This window comes from Xylocopa sonorina, chromosome 6 (genome assembly GCF_050948175.1).
Source record: "Xylocopa sonorina isolate GNS202 chromosome 6, iyXylSono1_principal, whole genome shotgun sequence".
Taxonomy (NCBI): Eukaryota; Metazoa; Arthropoda; class Insecta; order Hymenoptera; family Apidae; genus Xylocopa; species Xylocopa sonorina.
In genome coordinates, this window is record NC_135198.1 from 2,732,975 (window position 1) to 2,758,755 (window position 25,781).

Below are 25,781 nucleotides of genomic sequence, written 5' to 3' on the forward strand. Positions count from 1 at the left end.
ATTTTGCAATTGATTTTAAACTAATTTCCCGATGAGCCAGAGACTTGAAACTATGGACGTAACTCAGAAACGGATAACAATTCCAAGACGGACTAAAAAGTATAAAATAAGTTTTCTTAGCTCCATGCAGACAGCCCTAACAATTTGTCACTGTAAATTCTTAATAGCTATGAAAATACTCGCAAAATTTAAAATGAAAAATCTTGGGCGCACGCAATAAATAATTGATGCGTAAATAGTTCACTTAAGTCACTAACAATTTTGTTGCCCATGTTTTTGGGCAATGATAAATTTTCAGGACTGTCTGTATGAAGCTAGGAAAACTTATTTTATACTTTTTAGTCCGTCATAGAAACATGGTTAATAAAAAATTTTTTTTTATTTAAATAATTTCTATTTAAATAATTTTCGAATCCTTTGTGTTACTGCTTCATCGTTCAAGTCGAAGATCAGGACACGCAGAACTGCCGTGTGCGTCATCCGAAGTTGCATTCGGTACCCACGGATAACCGACGATTCGGAGGCGGCCAGTTTTCACATCCAATCTATTTTGATATCCGTTTCTCTCACCAAAATTCGTAATATCGCAGTAGACGATTCCGCTTGTCCTAGCAGAATAGAACACACCCGTCAAACATTTCGTGTTCGATGGGAACCGCACAGTAGATCAAAATTCGACAAGCAACGCAAGTTCACACGTCGATTCGATTAACGGACATTACGTATATAACACTCGCAAGATAGAATTCGTAATTATTGAGAAAGTGAACGTATCACATTTGGAAAAACATGGAAGATATCCAGCTCACTTGATACGAACCCAGCTGACTCTATTAAATTAACGTGAGAAGCAACGTTTCATGGCCATCGCCAACAAGGAGCACGATACGTGACGCTACGTTGAGAAACGAGAATTCTCGTTTCACGAGGCACGCTCGCTTACTAAATCTATACATTTTTAGATAACGGGATTATATATTTATATTTTAGTTAGTGCATATATTTCCATTATATACGAATGTTTCTCGGTCAATTAATTACATGGCAGTGGTTAATTTTTAAATTTAATGTGCGTTCTGTTGCTTAGCGTAATGAATAAATTTGATATAAAATTTGAAAATATTGAAATTTGTAACGAACTGGCAGACTTATCGAGTGATCGTGGAAGCATTGGAGACAAATAGCGATATCGTTTCAATAAAAAACGATGCAAAAGAGAATGAAGATATTGGCAGTGGATCAAAAATAGATATTAGCAATATGATACGATATTAGAATTATTTGAAGGAATTCGACATTTATACTTCCGATTGGTACGAAAGTTTTAAGGAAAAATAACCCGATGTGAAAGTGTTAAGGATGATTGCGAGGCATTAAATGTGTACACGGAGAGCCGTGACAGCGACACGAAAAATACGATGGTAAGAAAGACATTCAGGAATAGGATGGGGATAAAGAGAGGTCGAGGGCTCGGTTGGATTGTATACTTGCTTCCACCAAACAAAGGGGACTCGATCCTTGTATATGTATATAATTCCTGTGAAAAAAGTACGATTAAGTGAGGGGCTTGAAAGGGGACCGAGTTCGAGAGTACCAAGTCATTCTGCAAATGCACCAAAGAAAAAGTTTAGCGGTATTAAGGAGATCTTTTTGCCCGATGTAGGAAAGAATGTCCTCTTGCGAGAAAGAAGCATTTAGAGAGTCTGTGTCATTAATTTTTAAAAGTAATTTACTCTGATGAAACGAATATTCGTTTCAAATTGACCGTTTCGCTACGAAAAAGTGAAACGCGTAATGGACATAACATAAAAGAAATCAAGAAATTAAGTTTATACAAAAATGAGAGTTAATAATTACATTGAGAAGTCGAATAAATATATTATTCACCAGATATTTTGTTAAGAAAATAAATTTCAAGTATCAAGCATCAAGTATTGTGCATTGTGTCAAAATTATATATTATTATTAATATTCATGCTACTTCTTTAGTGTTTATAAAACTTAATTTCTTAATAAATATCTGTTAAATAATATATGTATTCGACTTTAATATAATTTATTTAACTCTCGTCTTATACTACACGAATTCATTCTTCAGTTCAACAATGTAAGATTTAATATTTAAATAGAAAAAGAAGTAGCAGAACGAATATGCACGAATAATCAGCAAAATGAATATTAATAATAACATATAATTTTGAAAAAAGTAGTATAAAAATAATATTTGAAAAGCACAGTTATGCACAAGTTATGCACAATACTTGATACACACGATGAGAAGTCGGAAATCTACAATACTCTTAATGCAACGTGGTCTAAGGAAAATTGCATGGAAATTTTATACCAAGTGGAATCCATCACGGTTATAAACTATATTCAGGCACGCTTCGCGAGTTTTATTTCTTGAAGTACGCCGGAAGAGGTGCTCAACGTTCGACGAAACGGTACCGCGGGTTGTCTTAGTTACGATTGAAGAGCGCAGCCGTTCGTGAATTATCTCTGTGATCGGTGGCTGTTCCGTCTTTTCGTGAAAAATGCCAGAACAAACTGCCAGAAGGTAAAGGGCACGAGCCAATTCACCGTAGTCGGTGTTCCACTCGCGTTTTTCCATCGATCCATCCGCAATTCCCATTCGACTCGTGGCTCGAAATGCAGTGACCAGCGCGATCAAAAATGTTGACCTGTTTCTGAACGAAAGTCGATTTATTTAACGAGGATATTTACGTGGGGAATTTCGTTGATTTCAATTCGAGCCACTGTCAATTTAATCTACGCAAATCGTCGGAATGAAATAACCGCGCTGAGGAAGGCTAACTAATTTTGACCTTCAGTTTACTAATAATTCTGTGTACACTTTATTGCGTCCTTTGTATCGCCTCACAGGTAGCTCGATCAGAGTACAAGGGACAGCTTTTAGAAGAGAAAATCTTTCAAATTCTAAAACAATTTTTCAGAAGGTAAACAGTAATTGAAAATCCTTAAAAGTAGTTAATTACAAGTGGCCACGTCATAAACTTGCTTTTAACCCTTTGCATCTATTGATTAGTGATTGCAGAGGATAAACTTATTCCACCTCAACTCTTCCAGAAATGCATGTTTGCCTGAAATTTCCTATTGAAATGGAGATTTTCTATTGCTGATAGACGTTAGCAAACAGAAACTACCACTTTCAAAGTATTTTCCAAGTAATTTCAAACTGTTGCATTTAAAATTTCCATTTCAATAAAAAATTTCACGGATACTACCAGAATAATAGAAACTACCAGCACTGGAGAATTTCCATTTTAATAGAACATTTCAGGGAAGTACCAAAATAGTTTCTATGGTTAACATCTGGGAAGGCGTTGAGTACACAGCCCTCAACATCAATAAATAAAAATAAACAAATACAAGTTCCATAAATACAAATTGCAACAAAGTCTGAGAACTATATTTAATATAGCTAGTGAACAAAATTGTTTACAAGTAGCAGTCAAGAAGCTATCCTACGAAGTTTCAAATACAACACTTCAAACAATAGAAAGTTGTTGGCAATATAATTATAAAACTAATCATTCAGAAGGTAAATAATAATTGACAATCCTCAAAAGTAACTAATTACAAGCGTCTGCGTCATAAATTTGCTTTCAATCACATTAGTTTCCTGATACTTTATCTATATTCGAATAGTCGTTACCTCGATAACGACTAGACACATTATTCATCATTTATAGATACAACGATTCCAATGAATTTTCAATAACTACCCGTTCGATTTATCTACATTCGAATAGTTACAAAATATCTTAAGACGGTCACTGCATAAAAAATGAAAAAATATGGATTCTTATTTGATGAGCTTAAAAGATTTTGGATTGAATTCTACACGAATGGTGGAAACCGTTTATTTATTTGAATAGAAAGTGACAACATTTTTAATATGAAGTCAAACACTTTCAAACTAATAGTTTAACCAGTCTAGACAAGTTTTGTGGCAAATAATGAAAAAAATCAAATAACTAAAAAGTTTTTCTGGTTTTTTGCTTCTCCTGAAAAGTAAGGTTTATTGGGACAACCGTACATGTTCTGGCCAAACTATAAGCGATAACGCAATGATTCTTTTTTATATTGTTAAGCACTTATAGAAGAACTAACTGAACAGGTGAATTCTTCATATTCTTATTACGTAAAGAAAGAAAAAAAATGTTTAATAATTTTAAGGTGTGACAAAGTCACTAAGTTTGAAGGGCTATAAAAAGAACAATTATTATTTATTTAAATATTTGATCTATTCAATAAGTTTGTTATATCGTGGAGAAGAAACCTGCAAAATTTGGTTCAAATCGATGCAATAGTTTTAGAGAAACGTGTACAGATGTATCGATAAATTAAAGAGGAAGTCGGACAATACAGTAACCCCGTTAATATCGATAAGATATACGTTATTTACACGAAGGATATAGTTTCATCAAGTATTCGAGTATTTTCCTTCTGAAACGAACGATAAATTCGAGTGGGAGAGCGCAGAGTGGAAAAGTAATCAGAGAAGCGTCCCGATCCAATATGTACGGAAATTTAAGCAAGATCAAGCGATTCAGTGGCGAAGCGAATTCAAACCGACGCGTATAAGCCTGTCAAAGGGATCAAGCTGAAACGTAGTTGCTCTTTGAAAAACTGACTCAAGATTGAACGGATACGAGCTCGACGGGAAAAATTCGACGAGGGACCGGTACAGGAGAAATTTTTTATTCGCACGTGGACTGACACGTGTCTCAGAGACCGATTTCTCATTTTCACGGGAAGGATAGTCCGCGCTCGTTGCATTCTACGCGGTTTCCCGTCAAAAAATGATGTACACGTGCACACGTTTCATCTCGAAACGCAAATGTCGCGCGATACATTATCCGTTATGAATACTGTACAAATTGGCAAGTAGTTGGTAATCTGTGACGATAATTGTTAAATTGTCTAGCATTATTTCTCGAGAAAAAACGGGAACGCTGCAACGACCGTTAATCTGAAACTGAATCGATGTGAAAATCCTGTTTTTAGGAAACAAAGACTAATCGACCCTGGCAGACGGGATTTATTTTCGATTTGAGGGGCTGCAGCTTGCGATTCGCTCGGATCGAAAACCCGCCAATGCCATTTCCTCGCATGCCCGCTCTAATTTTAGGAGGAACGATCCGTGAGTCACGAGATGCTCGTACATCATATCGACGGAAAAATTTCACGCCATTAAATCGCACACCCAGCTATCGCTGCAGAGACCGACAATGGCGTCGCGCCCTCCAAGAACGTGTGGCTTTAAATATTCTAAGAACAGTGTGACTCCGCTCGGAAGTCAGCAATTTTCGTCTACAATCGCAAGAAGACTCTGTGAGTCGACCTTTTTCACCACTGTGATAAATTTCTCTGCACGATAGTTTGCACTTTATTTCTTTCTTCGACTATCTTCCCCTCTGATCTGATGGGAAATTTATGAGACGTACTGTAGAGAGCAGTGTAAAACTGAAGCAGTGGTGATATAAAATCGCACCAAGTTATGTTTCCTGCATATGTATGTATAATAAAATATCCTAGCTGCAAATTTTATATTCTTCAGACATATATTTTGGAATATCTAGAGTTCCATTTCCTCACCTTTAACTTGGAACAAGATTGTATTATACATATATAAACAATCTGTATCATCGATTGGATATTTAGATAAATTATTTAGAGCCTGAAATATATTAGGATAACAAAGATAGAATGAATATTGAGAGGAAGAGGAAATGCGAAAGTGTGAGCTCTGCGAGGACAAACTTGAGAAGCTAGAGCATCTCACAAGAGAGTGTAGACAATTGGAAAGACGTATAAGCATAAGAGGAATAGCGAACGATTTACTCATTTTTATCCAAAAAAATGTAGAGGAGGGAAATGATAGGGCGATAAAGAGGAGTGAGAAGAATAATGAAGAAGGAAAAAGATAAAGAGCAAAGGGGTTAGAGGGGTAGACAAAGACAAAAGATGACGTGGAGAAATGAAAAACAAATGTGGGAATAGTAGAAGGACATAAAAATATCCATATAAGAATGGCATAGTATGTTATTACAGCACAGCCTGTTACGATTATGTTAACATGTCTTGTGTTTTGACAAGAAATTATATCCTTTAATAATTTATTTACATATATCCTTGAAATTTCGTGAGAATTTAGGGACAGAATTGAGGACTATTAAAATGAGTAAAAATTGACGATTTGTGATCTCCCAAAAACCTCGAGAAACCCTCAGCGACAAACGAAAGGAACTGAACGGCTCCTACTAGCACCAAACTAAAGAATCGTGATTACACGTGCGGATGGCATAGTGTTAATAAGTAGAATAAACACGGAGACATTAAGAAATAATGGAAACAGAAGAATAAACGCGTGAGCAAATAAGCGAGAAAGAGCAATGTAGATATAAGATAGAACTAAGAGATAATTGTAAACCAAGTTCCTCTTTATGGCCGTAAGGTTAAAATGAACTATTTATATTAGAATAACGGAACAGAATACGAAACTACCTTAGAGTGTGTTTGCATAAAACTGATTCGTTGAAACCACAGTCTTTCCTCTGATCGAGAGATCAGATCCTGAATTACCTCAAAACTGTTCTTATCGAAAATGAATACCATCGCGTCAGAGATTGCAGTCACGTGAACCCACTATTCGCACGTACGCACCGTAATGGTTAAATAAAGCCTGCTTTCCATACGAACAATCCAAAGAAGTGCCAAGAAATATTCAGAACGCGAAAAATCTTTCTCGTCGAATAATATCCTTACAATCAGTGGAACCCTTTAGAATGTCACGTTTCGCTGAAAAAAGTTTCGCGTGCCACCCTTTTAATCTTTCCGCGACACTCTGAAATTCAATTCGAACTTTCCTTTCCCGTGTCGATTAAGTATATTAGCAACAGTCGTAGAATCGTGTCGAAGTCCCCTGCGAAGACCGTGCGATAATTCGCTTAACACCCCCCCCCCCCTTCCCCCCTCGCTTTTTCCCGGGCAAAGTGCTCGTGGAAGTACCAGGAGGCGATCGCTATCCGGGTTAATTAGTAATCGGGGTCGTAACGTCGTTTACAGGGGATGGGAATAAAATAGCGTATGCGCGTCACGGAATCTCCATGTTTCCTTTGTCGCTGGCTAACCCGAGTCGCGGAGCCCTCCGTTGCGAACCGAACGGACGTGATCGGTGTTTAAAGGGTGCATCAAATCATCCCTGTTTAGCATTTGGCTTAGAAACGAACATATGCGAGATATTACAATTTTGTGCAACGCGGAGAGAAGAAAAGAGAGAGAGAGAGAAACTGGATTTTGAGAGCACTGGGACTTTTCAGCTAACGTTGCTTTTTACGACGCTCGATCTCTGCAATCGATGTTCCCTGCTGGCGCTCGCGTCGCAAAGGGGATTTTAACGACTCGATATTGACAAAAATGTGCGTTTCAGAATCACCCTTTAAATTTTAATATTCTGCGTGCATATTTTACAATTAACACGTTTACAGACAAGTTGAAGATCTTCAAGTGAGTCGCCACTGTTAATGACAGAAGCTTACAAGGGTAGATCTGGATGCTCACGTGCAGCCCACATGAGACTTTTGTCACGTGTTGCATTAGTAATGAGAAGCTACCGGTGATACGTGTACACTGATGACTTTCGACAACGAAGTTATAAGCGCAAGTTTAATGTTTCCCACTTTGCTTTTTGGAAGCATCCCTTTAAATTTTAATATTCTGCAATTTTCACAGAACAGTTGTGCGTTCGAAATGTAAAATTTTCATTCGATTTTATATTCGAATAGCTTGAAATTTAAGCAGATAAATAAATAAATATTATTGTGCAACGACAGCAGCCTTAATTACAAATCCAACGTAACCAATTAAATTAGATTAATAATTTGGAAAAAGAATTTGGATTTGCTAAATCCGCCGATAAGAGAATAAAAAATCAACTCAAATATCGCACGGAACAATTATAAAAAACAACAAAACTATGTAATTTTTTTTAGAAAAAAAGATTTCTGTTTACGTTTGTAAAGCCTTGATGGAATTGCAGAAACAGAGCAAAACGCTCTTTCAGATTGAACTACGAAAAAATTACGAATTCCTCGTTTCAGTTCTCGACCAACTTACGTCATCGAGCGTCATTAAACTGAAATCATGCAAAGGTAATAGGAAAGAACGCTTAACGGCTCGAAGAAGGGCAAATTCTGCGGAAGATATTGCGACATCCTCCCGCCGCATTCCGGGCACGTTTCTCTTGCAACTGTCAAGAATTCCGCATGATGCGTTCACCCTGTACAACGCAAGCCACCCTTGTTGTCAGTAATTCATCAGAATCCTCCTTGGTCTTGCATGATTCCCAAAGTATGAGCAATTAAAATGAAATTTGAAGAATGTATCTGAATCAATTGTTGCGAGCAGATTCAACAAATTCAAGTGTAATCTGTGCATTAAATGCAAGTAAATCAAGTCGAGTGCACGTTTAACCAAAAGCAAGAAATCTATTATTTTTTTATTCTACTAATTAGCCATTTGTTAATTAATCATTCTCTGATTTTTAGTAACAATTATGTTAATAATACCATAGTTTAAAAGATTTTAGCCTACGCTAAAACAACTACATTAGAGACAACATTTAATATGTAATAAAAAACATTAACTACGGTACTATTAACATAATTAATTACCAAAAATCAGAAAATGATTAATTAACAAATGCCCAAGTAGTAAATCTCATTAAAGAAAAACCAACAAGGTGCTATTTCTCTGATTTTTATGTGGACACAAATTTCGCGTGGAAATAAATTTCGAAATAAGCTTGGTATTGATTAAGGCGTCAATTATAGGTATACTTGGAAATGAACCTAAAAACACCAAGCCATTCTCTGCACTCGAATCGAGCTACTTGCGAAGCGTGACAAGGGACGCAACGCATATACAGACCGCAACGTACTCCACGCTACTCGTAGTTGTAAGTCAAGGGGATTAATTCACAGAAAACGTCCACTAAAAATACCACCATCCGCTTTTCATTCGATTCGAAAACCATATTCACTGAAATTTGAAGCATGTACACTCTCGTTCATAAATACCCGGACATCTATCGCTTCGCTACAGTATCGTGAACAGTGAACTTCGAAATCTATTTGTCTAACAGAATAGTCTTCAGCAGCTGGAATTATAACAGCAGCAGGTTTTTCTCTTGATAATTTTCTTCCAGAAGGCATCGTTGCGATCACTAGCGCTCTCAAACTGAACCGTCCAGTCGCGGGCAACGCTCATATCGCGTTTTACTTATTCTATGCAATTGCGCACGGATTATTACGCTATTATCGTGTTGCTTAGTATTTTTAGGATATTTAAGCATCGAGAGCCGCTATTTCTACGTTGAATTTATTTAATTTTTTTTTGTAACATTGGAATAAGTATAATATATAATATAATATTATAAATCTGCGATTCACGAACCGTGTTTCACGGAACATTGATGTTTCACAAAATGTCACCAAGTGTTCAGTGCGAAAGCTTATGAAATTGAGGTCAGAGAACAATGAAACATTGTCGCTTTTATATGTTCAACACAACTTAAAACAAGTTTTTAAAAAAGTTATAACTAAGAACCCAAATCTACTCTAGTATTCTTTAAAAATTATCAAGCTTAAAAAGTGTACCGCAATGAGAAAAGTTTGGGTAACACTGTAATACATCATATCTGTTTTACTTTATTTTGAACCAGGAAAAATCGCCCGCGGCTAGTGGAGTAAACTAAAGTTTTTCAAAAGTATGCATTGCGCTGCTCTCTTGTTCATAAATCTTAAGTGACCGATACACGAAGTATGGTATTAAAATGCATACGATTGAATACAGATGAGCATACTAAATAGATCGCACTAGAAACAAACGAATGAGAGGCAAAATCGTCTAATTGATGCCCTCGTATAGCTTCTATATGTATGTTTCTGCTATATCATAACTTTATCGTCGCTATTTGTTAATAAATGTTGCTTATATTGCCCGAGAGTAGCAGCAGGATTAAAGGACAACATAAAAAATCCACTGTAAATCTAAATCCAAAATGTAAAAATTCAAAATGTATCTTAAAATCAACCTGTGTCTAATAGGTCAAGGGTACAACTTCTCTCTTCTAAGATGCAAGCTAATTAGTCAGAAAAAACACTATTAAATACCTTTTCCCGCATCAGGCATAGAAAATGATTGCCTTTATTACAATTGTCGATAACAACACTCTTTTGAGCCAGTAGAAAGGAATAGAGTGTTAACATTTTCTTGATAATCTTTCCTACAAAAATTCTCAAATAAATTGTATATGTATACAATGTACGCAAGGTGACAAATCCAGTGTCAATAACAATCAAAGTAAAAAAATCTGCGTTTATGGTTTTAGCAGCAGTGATGACGATATTCTGAGGACCTATGATCAATAAACGATGTTTTTTTATTATTAAAACAGGTATAGTGAAACCTCGCATGACGAATATAGTTCGTTCCAGAATCTTATTCGCAATGCGATACATTCGTTAAGCGAAACAATTTTTCTCATATAATATTTGCCTTAATGTAGCCAATATTTCCCTTAATGTAGAAGACAATAAAACGTGCTATGCCAAAAAGTATTCAAAATTTTTTTATATGTAACGTTAATAAATTGTTAAGTAACGAAACCATTTTCTTCTACACCGAACCAAACAAAGGTGGAATGTAATTTCGATTTAATTATGCAGTTTCACGGATTTCTGCTTTCCACGTCACTCGTTACGCGAAATACTCGTTATGAAAGGCTCCACTGTACGCTGGTCCTTTTTTTCTTTTTAATCCAAACATTTTTCGTACATTCCAACCCGTTAAATCACAGCGCGCCTCGCAAGCTGGGAAATACGGTATACCAATTCCGCAAATACGTAAATATTCCGGATAGTTGCGGGCGAGAGTGTACACGGTGTACGATCGCACCGATACTCCTCGATGCAGAACACACACTCGTAGTTGAAAACCGATGACAGACACTTACGCGGAACGGTAGTGAACGAAGGGACAGTGAATTTTCGAGCGAGCCGGAAGGCAGAAGGCCTCCGGAAACCACGCTGAAATCGTACGTCCGGTACCCGACGCTGATTAGGTTGCGAAGTTTAGATTAGCACGAGCGCGCGTAGCCGGTAGTGTATTCTCTCGATTCGACTAACATAAATTTCCATGTTTCGGTAGTAAACAGACGCCAATCCGTGGCACATCGCGTTCCTCCAATTATCGAGGGAAACTCGGGAAAATTTCGGGCTGCAATTAACGCGCGCTGCGAAATTAATATTATTAATTGGACGATTGTGTTTCCCCTTTAATTGAGATATCTCGTCATTGTGATTTTCTTTGTTTGTTTATAGAATATTTCGGTTTTCCAGAATATTCCCGTTAATTAGCATTAAAATTCGTATACTTTCATCCAACGAGATGTAAATGTAGAAGAATATTGTTTTAAAAATGTACGAAATATGATAACGAAAATTTTGATTCTCCTAAGAAAATTGTGTGAACCAGAGTGGCTACATTTCGGAGAAACAAGTCGTTATCGAGCGATCTTATGGAAGTAGCAGTATCGTCGAGAAATGGAGCACGTAACGCGGGGCACGTATCTTGATGGCAAACTTTCGCGTTGTTCTAAGAATTATTCAACATAGCAAAAGTGAAGTTTCCAGAAGGAATTACGGCCGACTGAAGTGGGAGTTAGAGGAATTCGTAAGATAACTTTCCCATTGTCGATCAGCCAATTGCGATGCGAGATATCTGCTAACAAAATTATGAGATCAAAGTCAGATCGATGAGAACAAGAGAAAATGAGTTTATCGAAAATCTTATACGTGGAATCGTAAAATGATGAGATCTAGCTTATAACCAGTATAAAATCCCTATATATATAATATCGGATTTTTGTTGCATGATTAACTCTCCGATAACATTGTCAACGCAATATAAACTGCTTAAGACTCATCCATAAGTTCCTAAATTCCAACTCTTCTAGCCTCTTCTGCCCTTCGCTTGTCTACTAACCATTGCATCTCAGCTTACTCATTCTCAACTCAAGCATAAATACTTAGTTTTCGTTATAAATTCAGATTACTGCAGTCACTATTAGCCTGCGAAATCTGTGCCAAAATAAAAAACCTCTAAAATCTCTTTAAGACTCTGTTGAAACAGTTCATCCAACAGTTTGGAATGCGATGCAGAATGTATTTTTGTTAGAAGGCCATAACAGGGAAGGTATGACGAAAGCCAGACACAAGACCCAGTGAGTGCCTTCCCGAGTTATTTGTTAGCGAAGATAACGAGTGTATGGTGATGGGAGAGAGTATTTTCAAAAAGGACAAGTTTGCGTTACCTAGAGAGAGGAAAAGAGATGTACACTGCGAGCTATATTGCTGTTGAACGACGTCTATTTAATTTAATAAATGTCAAATCACTATTTCATGAGTCGTAGTTATAATCACTATCCTTTTTAAATACCAATTCGTCTCGAACTATATCTTATCTATTCTGACCTATATCTAATCCTTAATCGTTAGCTACTTCACGCCTTGTGAATAAAAGCTTTCTTTGGAATTTAGAAAGTGTTGTACTTGACTCTTTCGGCTCTGATCAACCTGTCTGTTCGATCCAACATATTTAATGTTCTATTTCATGTTAACCTCTATATTTTCTTAAGATAAATATTACGTATGATACAAAACCTAAACTGTATCTATCTATCCGTTAAAATTGATTTCAATGTATACAAATCTTATCCATAAAAAATTAACAGAAAGATTCAATAAAAATCGAATGACGATAATAATAATAATAATAATGAGACCATTGGTTGTGCGATAACTGAAGTTTAAAATATGAATTCTCGCCCCGAATCCTGTCCAATAAATCAAAGAAATCACTCTATGGCTCGATTCGGTGGATCACAAGGGACCGCGGCGACTTACACGTTTTTTTTTCCTTATTCGTATTCAGCCGGAAGCTGAAGCTCGATCGCGTGAATTCATTTAATTAGAGTACAGCTCCTGGTCGGGACGAGATACGAGGTGTTTGTTAAGTCTTTACACGCACGACTGTAAGTACACGAGGCCTCATGAATATTCAGAATGATACGGACAAGAATTATTAATATCGCGAGCGACCAGAAAATGTCGGGATCCTCGAACCACCTGAACCGTTCGTTAATTTTATGAGGTCGATGGATTACGTGTGGGAATAATAAAGCACGAGGCTCGTTCACAATAGGCGCGACCGAAAATATTCTAGAAGATATCGAAATCTCTACATTTTTATAGCTATTCAATTTCTAGTACCTGTCTTGTTTCTAATCAAAATGAGTATGTACACTGTTTGATGGTACAACTGTGAGAAACTAATTACTTTTACGAAAATCGAGTTTAATCCATTCACGCGCCAAGCAAATGTAGAGCGTTCTGCCCTAGGCGCTAAGATTTTATTTGAAATTTATACTTATTCCGTGACAAAGCATGAAATATCCTGTAGTTGGCAGTGAATGGATTAAAAATTTGACGAGAGAACTTGAAACGAGTGTCCATTTAATTATGTACAATTTTATTCACCGTACAATGCAAAATCAGAGAAAGAAGAGGTTCACAGTACTGTTGTGAGTACCGAGTACGTAGAAGCATAGCCAATTATTGGTGAAGAAATAATGATCGATCGTGATTTACCAGACGATCGATAACGAGAAACTGTCCGATCGTGGGCCTGATTGCTACAATATTCGTGTACTCGTATTTGATTAAAGTTTCGTAAAAATAATCGATAGTGATTTCTTTTAAATGGCCAAGGAACGCCAGGTTCGCAACAGTATCACGTGTGAACATAATCTAATAAATCCAGTTAAATTAAAGTTAAGAAGAATAGTGCGACACGAGCAATTCTGAGCAGCTATCCTCGACACCTGAATTTCTAAGTTCTAAATACGCTACGCTTCCAAGTAAACAATTAAACTCGTAATACCAAGGTGTATCTCCGTGGAATTAGGGTGCAAGACAGCAAACGCGGCTCTGCGCCTCGCCATTCGACGCAACGCGCTAGGAACGTTCTCAATTGTCACCTGCACACGGTGTGCTAAAATTCATACTGCAAAAGCTTGGCCAGCCTTTGACGTCATTATAATTTATGCAATATTATTCTGCGTTCAATTCGATTATGTTTGCGCGAGAGTATCGTGAAATATAATGGAATGCGACGCGTGTGCGAGCGCAAGCTGCGACACGGGGTACGTAATAACGATTTGTTCGGAGTGAATATCGCTGATAATTTTGGAGCAACTTTTATTTACGCCCCCTGGTGCTTTTCAAATGGACGAAATTATTAGAGTTATTGAGGTGAATATCACTTCACATGAATTAACATTTTCAGTGTTGGAAGTCGTGATGATTTACTTTATACGCGTTTATCTTATAGGGAGTGTCTAAAATTTGTACAAATAATTTTTAAGCAGTGGTTTTTGGACTGATTTCATATCTTTTCTGTAGTTACTCAACTTGTCATACCTAGAAATGTTAATTTAAGCAATCTTACTTTCACTTCTTTCATTCATGCTAGACTCCCCAGCTTTCAACTCTCTTCTCAACCCTTCTACACCGTCATAGCTCAAAGATCATTCCACTTAAACCTTTAAATAACCCTACATTCCAGCATTTCGCCAGTCTACATTTTGTCACGTGTTTGTGTTTTCATTATTTTTTCCAACAAATTTTTCTTAAAATTGCCAGACGTTTACAGCCGTCATTTGCGTCTACAACCCCAAGCATTGAACGTCTAAGTTAACCCTTTACGGTTGAATATTATCACACATGTGACAAAAACTAATTTCGTTATCAAGAACTATAACTTAACATTATATAATTATTTAACGTTTCACTGAACAATTTCGATTTATACAAAGATATGGTCGATCCAGCAAGATCGCGATTGCAAAAGCTTAAAACCAAATATGTTTTCCATATAATATCAATGAAAGTTAATGAATTTTCGTACTTACTAAATACCTTTAACTATACGAAATGATTGGTTAGTTAGTAGAATTTTTATTTTAAACCAAATTGATTCGAGCAGGTAGAAAAAGTAAATTATTAATATAGTTCAATGTAACTGTACATCTTAAAACATTCTTATTAACATTTTAAGATAAATCGACTAACCACCCAGAACACGTCAAACGTAACAATTTCTACCGTCGTTCTAATCTAATTTTACAGGCGTTGCAGATCATTCATCTTAGTTTAGTACACCTTGGATCTGATCGATCCCTAAATGAAAAAATCCGACGTAGTTAGCCAAGTCCAATTAACGCGGCGGCCAAAGTCTTTGTGATCCACGACGATCTATCTTCCGATTTAATTTATTTACTTTTTCCTTATATTTTTTCCTAGCCAATCTTCTCAATTTAATAAACTTATCTCGGCTTCGTCGTTTGCCATCAATCTTCACTAAAATCGATCGATACTTTACGAGCTGCTCACATCCGGCGGAGTCCAGCATCCCAAAGTCCAAAGATAAGAGAAATGGAATTTCTAAAATTATTCCTGAGCAACTATTACGAACTTCTGTGCATCGTTATCAAATATATAGCGTGACGCGAAGCATACGGGTGGCACATGCATTGGAAGCAATTCAGCAGGACCGAATCAGAAGTTATAGCCTCGTTACCGATGCTCAATCGAGCGCAGTTCGGAGTTAGTTTACCGTGCCTGTGCTTGCTTCCGGGGGTCGAAGAGGAAGACGATTAAAACTAGCTCGCTTTGTCGGTACTGTGGACAAACATTACCTCGTTCCCAATATTCCTAGATTATTTGCCAATTCGAGAGACGTTTGCTGCGGATTTGCCTCGATATTCCCGCGGAGGCGAGCATTGTTCGCGAACGTCTGCCTTCCTACGCGCGCGCCTCGATCAACTGACCTGCTCTGAATTTCGTCAATCAAAATTGAACAACGACAATGAAAAGCTGCTTGTTAGTGCTGCACACCGTACTTAGTAGCCTTAATTGATGCGATCAGCTGTAAATGAGTTAATTTATTTATATATGACGTTTATTAACCAACTACAGTCAACCCTTCTATAACGCGATTAATTAGTCCCGCGTTATATGAAAATTGCATTCTCAGAGCAACAAGTTATGATGCGTACGGTTGTGAAATAAAATTTGATAAATGTAAAAGGTAAGATGTAATTTTGTATAGTTTAGAGTCGTCGCAATTTTAGTGTCGCGTTATAGGAGAATTGACTGTGTAATACTATGTGAGAAGTATTATGGAAGAAGTAATCTAAGATGGATTTTTTCTATGGAATCTGTGCGTGAAAATATTGCTATTTTAAAGTAGCAGCAAGTTAGCAATATTTTAATAATAAAGAGTATACAAATATTTTAGCAATAGTTTCTGTTGCTGATGTCTCTCAGTGGTAGAAAATTTCCATTTCAATAGAAAAGTTCAGGGAAGCATGGCTCTTTGAAAAAAAACTGTGATGGAATAAGTTTATCCTCTGCAATCACTAATCAAGGTGAATACCTCGGAGGGGGTATTCGAGTGCAAAGGGTTAATACAACTGAATACGGTATCCTGAAGGATTTTCATATATTTCTCTTCTTGTAATGGATTTTCAAAATTTTTTTATGCAAGTGAATGAGATGTGAAATATTAATTACTTTAATTTTAAATCTGAAGAACGTCCAAGTACAAAATTATGCAAGGTGTCATCTGACATCCGCAGATTCCAAAGTTAAATTTTTTGTTAAATTTCGCAGTCATTTTTCTCGCAAACCAAACAAGAACGATAATAAATACTACGTTGTTCGATACTTTGCTCCCATTATTTCCCTAAACAACAAACTCCTTGTAAACCATACCACCAGAAACTCTCTATTATCGAACACAGGGTATGAACGACTTTATGTACCACCTATAAGTCTACACGTCTTTACATATTTAAATCTCCCATAACCAGGAACAAAGTTCTCTTTGTAACAAAGGTCAGAAGCAGCCAAGATTACCTTTACAAAATTTCATCACAAAGAAACACCCAATAATGGAAGCTCCTCTTTGGGAGCGTAGCGTCCGCAGATGGAGAACAGCAACCCCTAAATCTCGTCGAATCTTCCACCTGGCAGAATCACCTCGCGAAAAAACCGATCACTAAACTTTCATCAGCCACAGTCGGTTGCTTTCCTTCGTGGCGACAATGAACGTTCGCGAGAACGACACTGAATCGCGGAGGCGTCGTGGGTCAGGGAAAACAAAGTCCCGCAAACCACTGCGAGGATCTGGCCGTGCATTTTCGTGAAACTTTGGCAGAGCGCGGAGAACAGTCGACCGTCTCTCGCGCTCGGTCACCGTGAACTGGCACACCGATACAAAGCAAATTGTCTCATAAATAATGCCCAAGGGTGAGTGAGCTTTTCCGGAAACTGGCCGCAGTCGAATTGACTTTCGTTCAAAGGCGAATTTCCACGGAAGCGAAACGTTGTACGCTGTTGATTATAAACATTCGAGCGCTTGGTTGATCGCGACGATTGCTTAAGACTAGATTTCTGGATTTGATTCATTTACGATTTTATTGCTATATGTATATAGAATAACTTAAATAATTTTTTTCAAAACATATGTTAGCTTTTAATGGAATTATGGAATGTATACGAATACTAATTTCCTCCCCACCCAACTCGTTAGCTCCGAAAAGCCATATGTGATATACCTATTTTGATAGATGTGAATCAAATTGGCTCATTAAATAGTTTTAAGAATTTCCAGAGAAAAACATTTTCAAAGATAATTCTTCAAATTTTTTTGCAGCCATTGAAACTTCGTGTATTTCTAAAGAATCATATTTAGAATTAAAAATCTACGACAAAAGAATACCTCAATTTATATTATAGGAAAAAACGAACTGTACAGTACTATATAGTAATGTGCATTAATTGCATTTCCAATTCGTGTGAATTAAACTAAATTAGAATTAACTGAACTAACTGACTGAATTTTATTCTTTTCATATTTCTTGTTTTATTCAAATATTAAACTTGAAAAAAAAATAGTATTTCATTTGCATTTCAATGTAAGATAAAGTATTTTACTTTTGATATATAAATCATTTTTGCACTACTTTTATATAAATCATTATACTTATTCAATATTTATCCGTGTCTTTCTTGGGTAGTAAATATTGTTACTAGAAATTGATTTTAAAAGCCTGTGTCCTCTGGGACCCAAGTCTGCATTCAGCGTGAAGCCAATGGAGTCCATATTTGGAGTGTTAAAGTTTACACACGTCGTTTTACACACACGTAACTTATTTCTTGCCGACTGAAATTTTTTTTAAATAATCTGATGCAAGACTTTTCATGTTTAAACTTGTCGATTTACTAATTTGAAAACTATTGCAAACTTGCACATTCAATATTTCGTAATTATTTGTTGCAAGTCTTGTTTGTTAGGGGCTTTTACGAAAGCCTTCTGATAAAAAATGCTTCGTGTTCTTCCGTTTCGATTTGTGGTGTTAGAGAGAATAATGAGTTCCGTAACACGTTGCGTTACTAAATATTTAAACGTTTAAAGCAGAAAAAATGGCACTAAAGTATAATGCAATCTTCATAAAATAAAGCAGAAATGTCGCGAGATTACTGTGGTATATTTAATCGTTTGAAGTATTTAGGTAATTGTCTTGTACGATTTCATAATGGCTGTAATATACTTAACAAAATTGAACAGTAAATTTTAATTAATTATGATAATGAATATCATATAATAAAAGCCCGTGAAAATGGATGCGCTTACAAACGCACTCGAATTATTATATTTCCACGCTATATGTATTCACATTCGTACGCGATAGAAATTCTTTTAATTTTTAAATCAACTTTAATTTCTAAATCAACTTGTAACCACGATTACCTAATTCCGTGAAACGAACGCGGTAATTCGACAGCCACAGGTGTCTTATCCCCGCAAAAGGGTTGAAATGTTCTGCAGGGACCCTAATATCGTACACGTGGCCAGCGCAGTGTACGATAATAAAATGGAATCAAAAGAAAGGAAAGGATTTTCTGGAATCCACGACTCGAACACTTTCTCTCTTCGCTTTCCTTTCTCGCTGCTTGTCCTGTGGTAAAACTTTTTCGTAAAAGCGAGACATTTCACCAGAGGGTCTCCGTTGCTTATACGATATTTTTCGGCTAAAAGCCTCCGCGTTCTATTATTATATTTTTCGGAATAGAACGGTACTTACTTTTTCTCTTTTCGCTGTTGCTTCTTCTTCCTGAAGGCCTTCTTCACTCGCAGAAGGAGAAAAGCGGCGCGATCGATAGTCAGGCTCGGTGAAGCCTTGTCGCCGCTCGACATCCTGCGTCCTAGTCCTCCCAACACCTGCGAACAATGGCCGAAACAATTTTTTAATAACCAGCGCACGGTGTTCCCTGCCGTCCATTTATCAACGTTGTAACTCTTAACACATTCCTATTGTTAAACGAGATTTCTCGTTTTTTTTTTTTAACCCAGTGCCGCACACTCGTAGTTTTGAAGTCATGCCCAGAACCGCAGTTTTTTTAAATTATTTGTCATAGAAAATTGAGAGTCAGTTCCATGTCTGGGAATGGAAACTTTTAGCTCTATAACCATAATTTTTTCGTACTAATAGTGTTATTTTTTTGAATAATGTAAGTACGCTGCACGGCTATAGCCGTAATTTGTCTCAAAAAATGGACGGCTGTAGCCGTTCTGTGCGACAATGTGTCAGAAATAAACGTTGTCGCCGAAAAATAAGAATTCTCGTTTCGCGTGCACACGAAAATTTCAATAAAATATATTACTTACAAAAACATTTATTGTAATTTTAATATACATATGTTAAAATGCCTTTAGATCATTAAAATACCCCGAAAAAAATATAATACTTTATATAGAAGTTTGTGAAAAATAGCCCGATGCGATTGTGTTAAAGTGTTGAAGCTTCAGAATTTCAATTTCACGCAAAAAGCTTGAATTTCAGAACTTTTTGAGCCACACACTTTAAGTTAAAATCGAGCTTAATCTATGTACGAGATAAGGAGCTACGGACTATTACCATTTTTAATACAAACTGTAAATTAGTATGTGTATCTTTACATTTTATAGCGATGATTTTTTTGCTTCTACTATAATAAATACGTAAAAAATAGTTAATTTCTGCATTCGCTTTTAGCGACAATTAATCATACAAATGCATTAATCGACCACGCAGAACGAACATGGAAGAAAGAATGCCTAAATCATTCGTTTCTTTCATACCATTGCTGTCTTAATTAAACTATCTACGAATTATTCCTGTTTTTTTAACTCTACTGTTTCATTAATGTAATTCGTGGACAGCTACGATCTGGTAGTTCACACGCGATTTAAGTACTTAGATAAATGAGACGAACACGTCGTACTGGTCACGAAAGGATTAACCCTTTCCACTCTTTCGTCGATTGTTACTCGACGCGAGTAAATAGAAAAGGAGACAAATACAAATTACAACAAAGTTTGAGAGCTATATTTAACGCGTTCACGGACACTAAAAATTCCAGTGAATGGAAAAATAGTCAGACGACTTCATCGGTTGCCCATTACTTTAAAGTACATAATAATTACGAAAAATTATGTAAAATGAAATAAATGATAATTGGCTTCAAAATTTGAATGCTAAAGCGTTCGTGTAACTTTGTATCCTAATAAAAATGAATGCAATAGCATTTACGTCCGCGAACGCATTCATATAATTAGTAAAGAAAATTATTTACAAGTAGCAATCGAGGATTTGTTCCTCAAAGTAAATTTCGAATAAAACACTTAAAATAACAATGTGTTGTCGAAAACAAAATTGAAGAATAACTTAGAGTGTAAAGGGCTAAAATCATTTTTCAAAAACAGACACCACCCACGATTGAATCTACACCCTTCTTTTCCTTTCTCTCTCACTCTCATTTGATGATAAAATAAATGCGAGGAAACAGATGAAGTTTTCTTCTGGGTAATAGAATGAAAAACTATAAAAGGTTCATTTAACCGTTATCTAGAAACATTGATCGCGAAGCAGAGGCTCGATTCGTTCGTCTTCTAATCACGGCTGCGCCGCGGTTCACGGCTCAGCCCCTTATCACATCCGGTCTTGCTTTATTAAAATCACCCCGGAACACGCCACGTTTCGCGATCTTTCTGCCAACAGCGCGCACAAGCGGTTCTTTATTAAAACCCATTAATTCGATCAAATAACTGCCGAGAATTTTATTTCATTTCCAGAAGAGCAGCTTTTAATTAACACCACAAATGTTAATCCAAATTTATCGCAAGTATTATTCTATGTTGACTTAATTTCTTCAAAATAGTTTTCACAGTCAAGACTAAGAATATCCCCGACATTAATAAATCGATTTAATTAAATTTTACGAAAAGTAGCGATTTTAATTCAAATGATTACCATACATGTAACGAACAATAGGAATTCTTTAAATTAATTTTAAAAAGATATTTCGGTTTGTTATTCGGAATAAAAATGAACAAAGATATCTGTATGACATCGCAAACCTTGTTTTAAAAAATCTATCGCATTAGAATTTGTACAAACCTTGAAAAACTGCATATTCGTAAAAATACTAACAACGATCAGCTGATAGAAATAAATTGAACAATCGCAACGAATTCTACCACAAATATACCTATTCTTACATAGTACTAAAATTTTAGAACAGCGATAGCGGATGTGAATGAATCTTGGAGGCGTTCAAGAGACCTAGAGGGCGATGGTTCTGCAGAAAAAGTTATTGATATTTATTTAAGATTCAATTTATGGTCGGAAAAAGTTTGCGAATCGATGCCTGAAACGGAAGAATGAAGCGTAACCCAACGAGTGGAACGAAGGGGTGCGTTTCCACAGCCGTGGAAACGTTTTCCAGCGGAAGATAATTACGGCGGTCTCGAACGAATACGATTGTGGAGGTTTAAAATTTATTAATTATTCCACGGCTGGCCGGGCCATTATTTCACACAACCTCGTTTCCATTCTCGTTCGCAGGTATGTCAGCCGTGGTTACAATTCCTTCCCGATCCGTAGCTTGCCGCACTTTAATGAAACATTGAAATAGGAACGTCGGGTTTCCCGCGTAGCTGTCGCCGTTCTGCGTCGTTTCATCGGCCGGCCCGTTAATTAGCGAGGATTTACCGCGTAACGAAATACATTGTCAGCACGTCAACGTTGGGATTATCGTCAGTGACGGGGCAAAGTAACCCCGTTCCTCCGCCGCCGCCGATCCCGCCGGCACTTTAAAACCCACCCCTCGCGGACGTCAATTAAACCCGCCATCAACCGTGAACACCGATAACGTTTGTAAACCGAGCGTCGAGAGTGACTTGGAGACAATAGCCGTAGGAACAATGCGCCTCGCCTCGTCTCGCCTCGAGGAATCGGGCCATCTTTTCCTTTTCACTGAAATAGAAATCGTCGATCGCTTCGATGGTATCGTCGAACGGCAAGACTCGAGGGATTTGTCGTCGTTAGCTGTCTACAGGGTGTTCGGTTACGTCGCCGAGAATTTTGAACGAGCAAGTCAGAAATAATCAAACTGTAGCTTCCTTCGTAGATTTTTCTTCGTGTATGAGTGTAATAATTCGTAGTAACAGATATTGTTACTGAGTAAAATTAACACTTTGCACTCTCGACCACTTATCAGGCGTTAGTGATAGAATCTATTACCAAAATAGTAATATTTTAGATATGGTTTCACGCAACAATAGAAAATTTCCGTTCCAGCAGAGAACTTCAGGAAAACATGTATTTCTTAAAAAGCTATGGTGGAATAAGGTTGTCCTACCCAAAGAGTTAATAATTATAATCGTCTGCATTCAAATTCTCATCATTTCTAAAGCGACACACTTATGAAACCATTATATTATACTTTCTGTCATCCACAACTTAACTATTCGCTCGTCATTAAAGTTAACCCATTCACTGGCAGCCACGAGTATACTCGCGGATGGCAGGGTCTAACCAATTGCCAGCACGAGTTTACCCGTTACATTTTTAATGTGTTTTAATGCCAATATTTTTAAAGCAACAAAATATAGAAATAACGGGGCTTATGGAATCGCAAAATCTTCAAACAAAAAGGACAATACCACTGGAATCACAAAATTTTGCGCTGGCAGCGAATGAGTCAACGCGCGATGTGAACATGTCCAAAAGATTTGTTCTTTCACGTTGAACATTTAATATGCCGACGCCTGAACAACCATATCGGAATATTCGCTGCACGATGTATTTTGAAAGTAATTTAACTTGAAAACGAAGCCCCGAATGCAATTCTGTTAACGTTACCGGACTTCAGACGAGATATCCACAGTAACGTCGTTTACGCAACGCTATGGCCGACATACACGTCTCGCCACCGCGATGTCATTTACGTAACGTTACCAACGAGGTATTTTACATCGCAATGGTCGCTGATGCGACTCTCTAGGCGAGATAAATATCTCGCGTCGTAATACTGTTTACGCGCGATCGTGAATAAAACGCGCCATCTTTTAGTGTTCGTAATTAAATGTCGCTCATCGAACGCTTCGGACGAGGTATTCAGGGGGCATTCGATGCACGCACCAGCTATGTCACGACGAATGAAAAATCGAATTATTAGCGATAATGACAGCAGCGATAGTAACGTCGATATACGTATAAGTTATAATTGCGCTCTATTGTGCGAGAAATCGAGTAAAATTGTACGCCATTTTTAAAACTACACCGACTATGGTAACGGTAACTATTGAAATTTTTATTTTCAATTTCAGGATTTAAAAAACGACTTGGTTTTTTCGATGAATATTCAGCAAATAATATCTACGGAAAAAATCAAGAGTGCTTCACTCTTTTCGAAATTATTTAAAACGAAGCTGCGGAACTATAATAACATCCAAAACGACCTATATAAATGTCGTCATTTTTCAAGAAACGTTACACCGTACAGTCATAAATAATAAAATCTACATGTTTCAGTCAGGGGTCAAAAACGTGTCGAGAGTATCAACGATTTCCATGAAACGTTTTACCAAAATGTTCTCCGCATATTTTCCAGCCGTGATCTATTTTCGCCGTTGGACCTTTAAAAACACCGCAATCGAACGATCCGCGAGGAATATTTCGCATTTTATACAATGCGCCATGGATATCAAATATTCGACGCGATATCTCGTGGTATCGATCACACTGTATTAAAATGCTCAATTATTATTAAGACCGCGCGTGAACAATTTTTTATCACGAGCTTAAAAGTAAAGCTATACATTATCCCGAATTAAAATTAAACGTTCACGAGCAATTTCTACGAAACCATTTTAATGCGGTTACGTTAAGATACTCAGTTCTGCCATACTACACTGTTTTGACAAAAGATTAATACCACTTGTTGTTGATTACTAAATGTTCCATACACATAAAACTACTTTCTCTTTTTAATTTGAAACCATTCAAAAAAGTGATACGCTTATAGATCGTATCACCTGTAGAGGGTAAAAATGAACTGACATTTCCAACCGCAATATAATAAACAAGGTGTCTCTATCGCGTCCTCCACTTTCGACTATTTCCTCCTTCACGAACGAGGTTAAAACCGCTTCCAACCCCGTCACAGGTGCCCAGATGATTTCACTCAGCGACACCCGAGCACAGGGGCCTCTAACTCCATTAATCAACCAGAATTTTCACCGTAATAGTACGTCGAATATTCGTTGGTTCTCGAATATTTCGCCGCGTATCGAGCTATTAGTCGGGGTTACCGCACTGTTCCGGTTTTCCAGCGGGTACTTCGGTCGGTCGGTCGACTGCGAGGGTTTAGCGATCCAACGGGGATCCGTGATCTGGTCTTCCATCGATCCGAATGCGAACAAATCCTCTTAGCGTGCAGTCTTGGTGATCCGTCTATTTTCTCGAATTAACGCGGCCGAGCATGTCGGTTTAATTCCATTAACATAGAACACGGAGATCCACCGAGGTACGGGGTGGATACATCGGCAGATTGTCGCGCTTCCGCTAATGCGATCAAGGGAATACCTTCCTTAGTCAACGATAAGTGGTACTCGTTGATAGATCGACCGTTCAACTTTCAATTAATCCGACCTGCTTCTTTTTCGATCGATACGGAGTGAAACTCGAACTTCCGATGCGGTGCCCCTTTTTTCTCCAAGCGCCAGTCATGTACGTTTCTCAAATCTAGAATATTCCAAAATCATGTGAGAGATTTCTGCGTTCCGTTATTTAATCGATAGAGATCTCTCATACTTTCAAGGGTAATTTTAATCCGCGATAAATAGTACCTCATTTGTAAAACGTTCCGCAACTTTCTCGGTTACTTCTGTATTCAATGACATTCGTGTCTCTGTTTTTTAATATTTGAGACACAAGCATGCGCGCAGATCCTTCCATCCGATATAGATATTTACGACTCGCGCAATAGAACCTTGTACATCCATCTGTAGAAACGTACGCGCCTCTTGTACCGTTTACTCGAGCCCCAAACTCCTCGAACCCGCCAGTCTCGTTTTACGTCCAATAAAAGCAGCACGCTACCGGATCAAGGTGGCGACTTTTCACTCAGCAACAGAGCCGTACGCGTTAGTTTAGTAGCTGCGGAAAAGAGATAAAGGCGTTGGGCGATCTACCACGGGATTTGAAGCGGGTTGTTCCTTCGAACGACGCCATCCACCGCGCT

At 37.3% G+C, this 25,781-nt stretch overlaps 2 protein-coding genes across 3 annotated transcripts in view; one reads left to right on the top strand and one right to left on the bottom strand.

The window, feature by feature from the left end:
- Maf-s (MAF bZIP transcription factor K) overlaps positions 1-25,781 on the top strand; it is a 475,183-nt gene that overhangs the window by 403,414 nt on the left and 45,988 nt on the right. The window lies entirely within an intron of this gene.
- Wake (ankyrin repeat and fibronectin type III domain containing protein wide awake) overlaps positions 1-25,781 on the bottom strand; it is a 206,016-nt gene that overhangs the window by 137,427 nt on the left and 42,808 nt on the right. For both annotated transcript variants that reach the window (XM_076896587.1, XM_076896588.1), the window contains exon 2: positions 19,298-19,434. In XM_076896587.1, coding sequence (XP_076752702.1) covers positions 19,298-19,410 — 113 coding nt within the window. In that variant the 5' untranslated portion in view covers positions 19,411-19,434. The remainder of the gene's footprint in view (positions 1-19,297; positions 19,435-25,781) is intronic.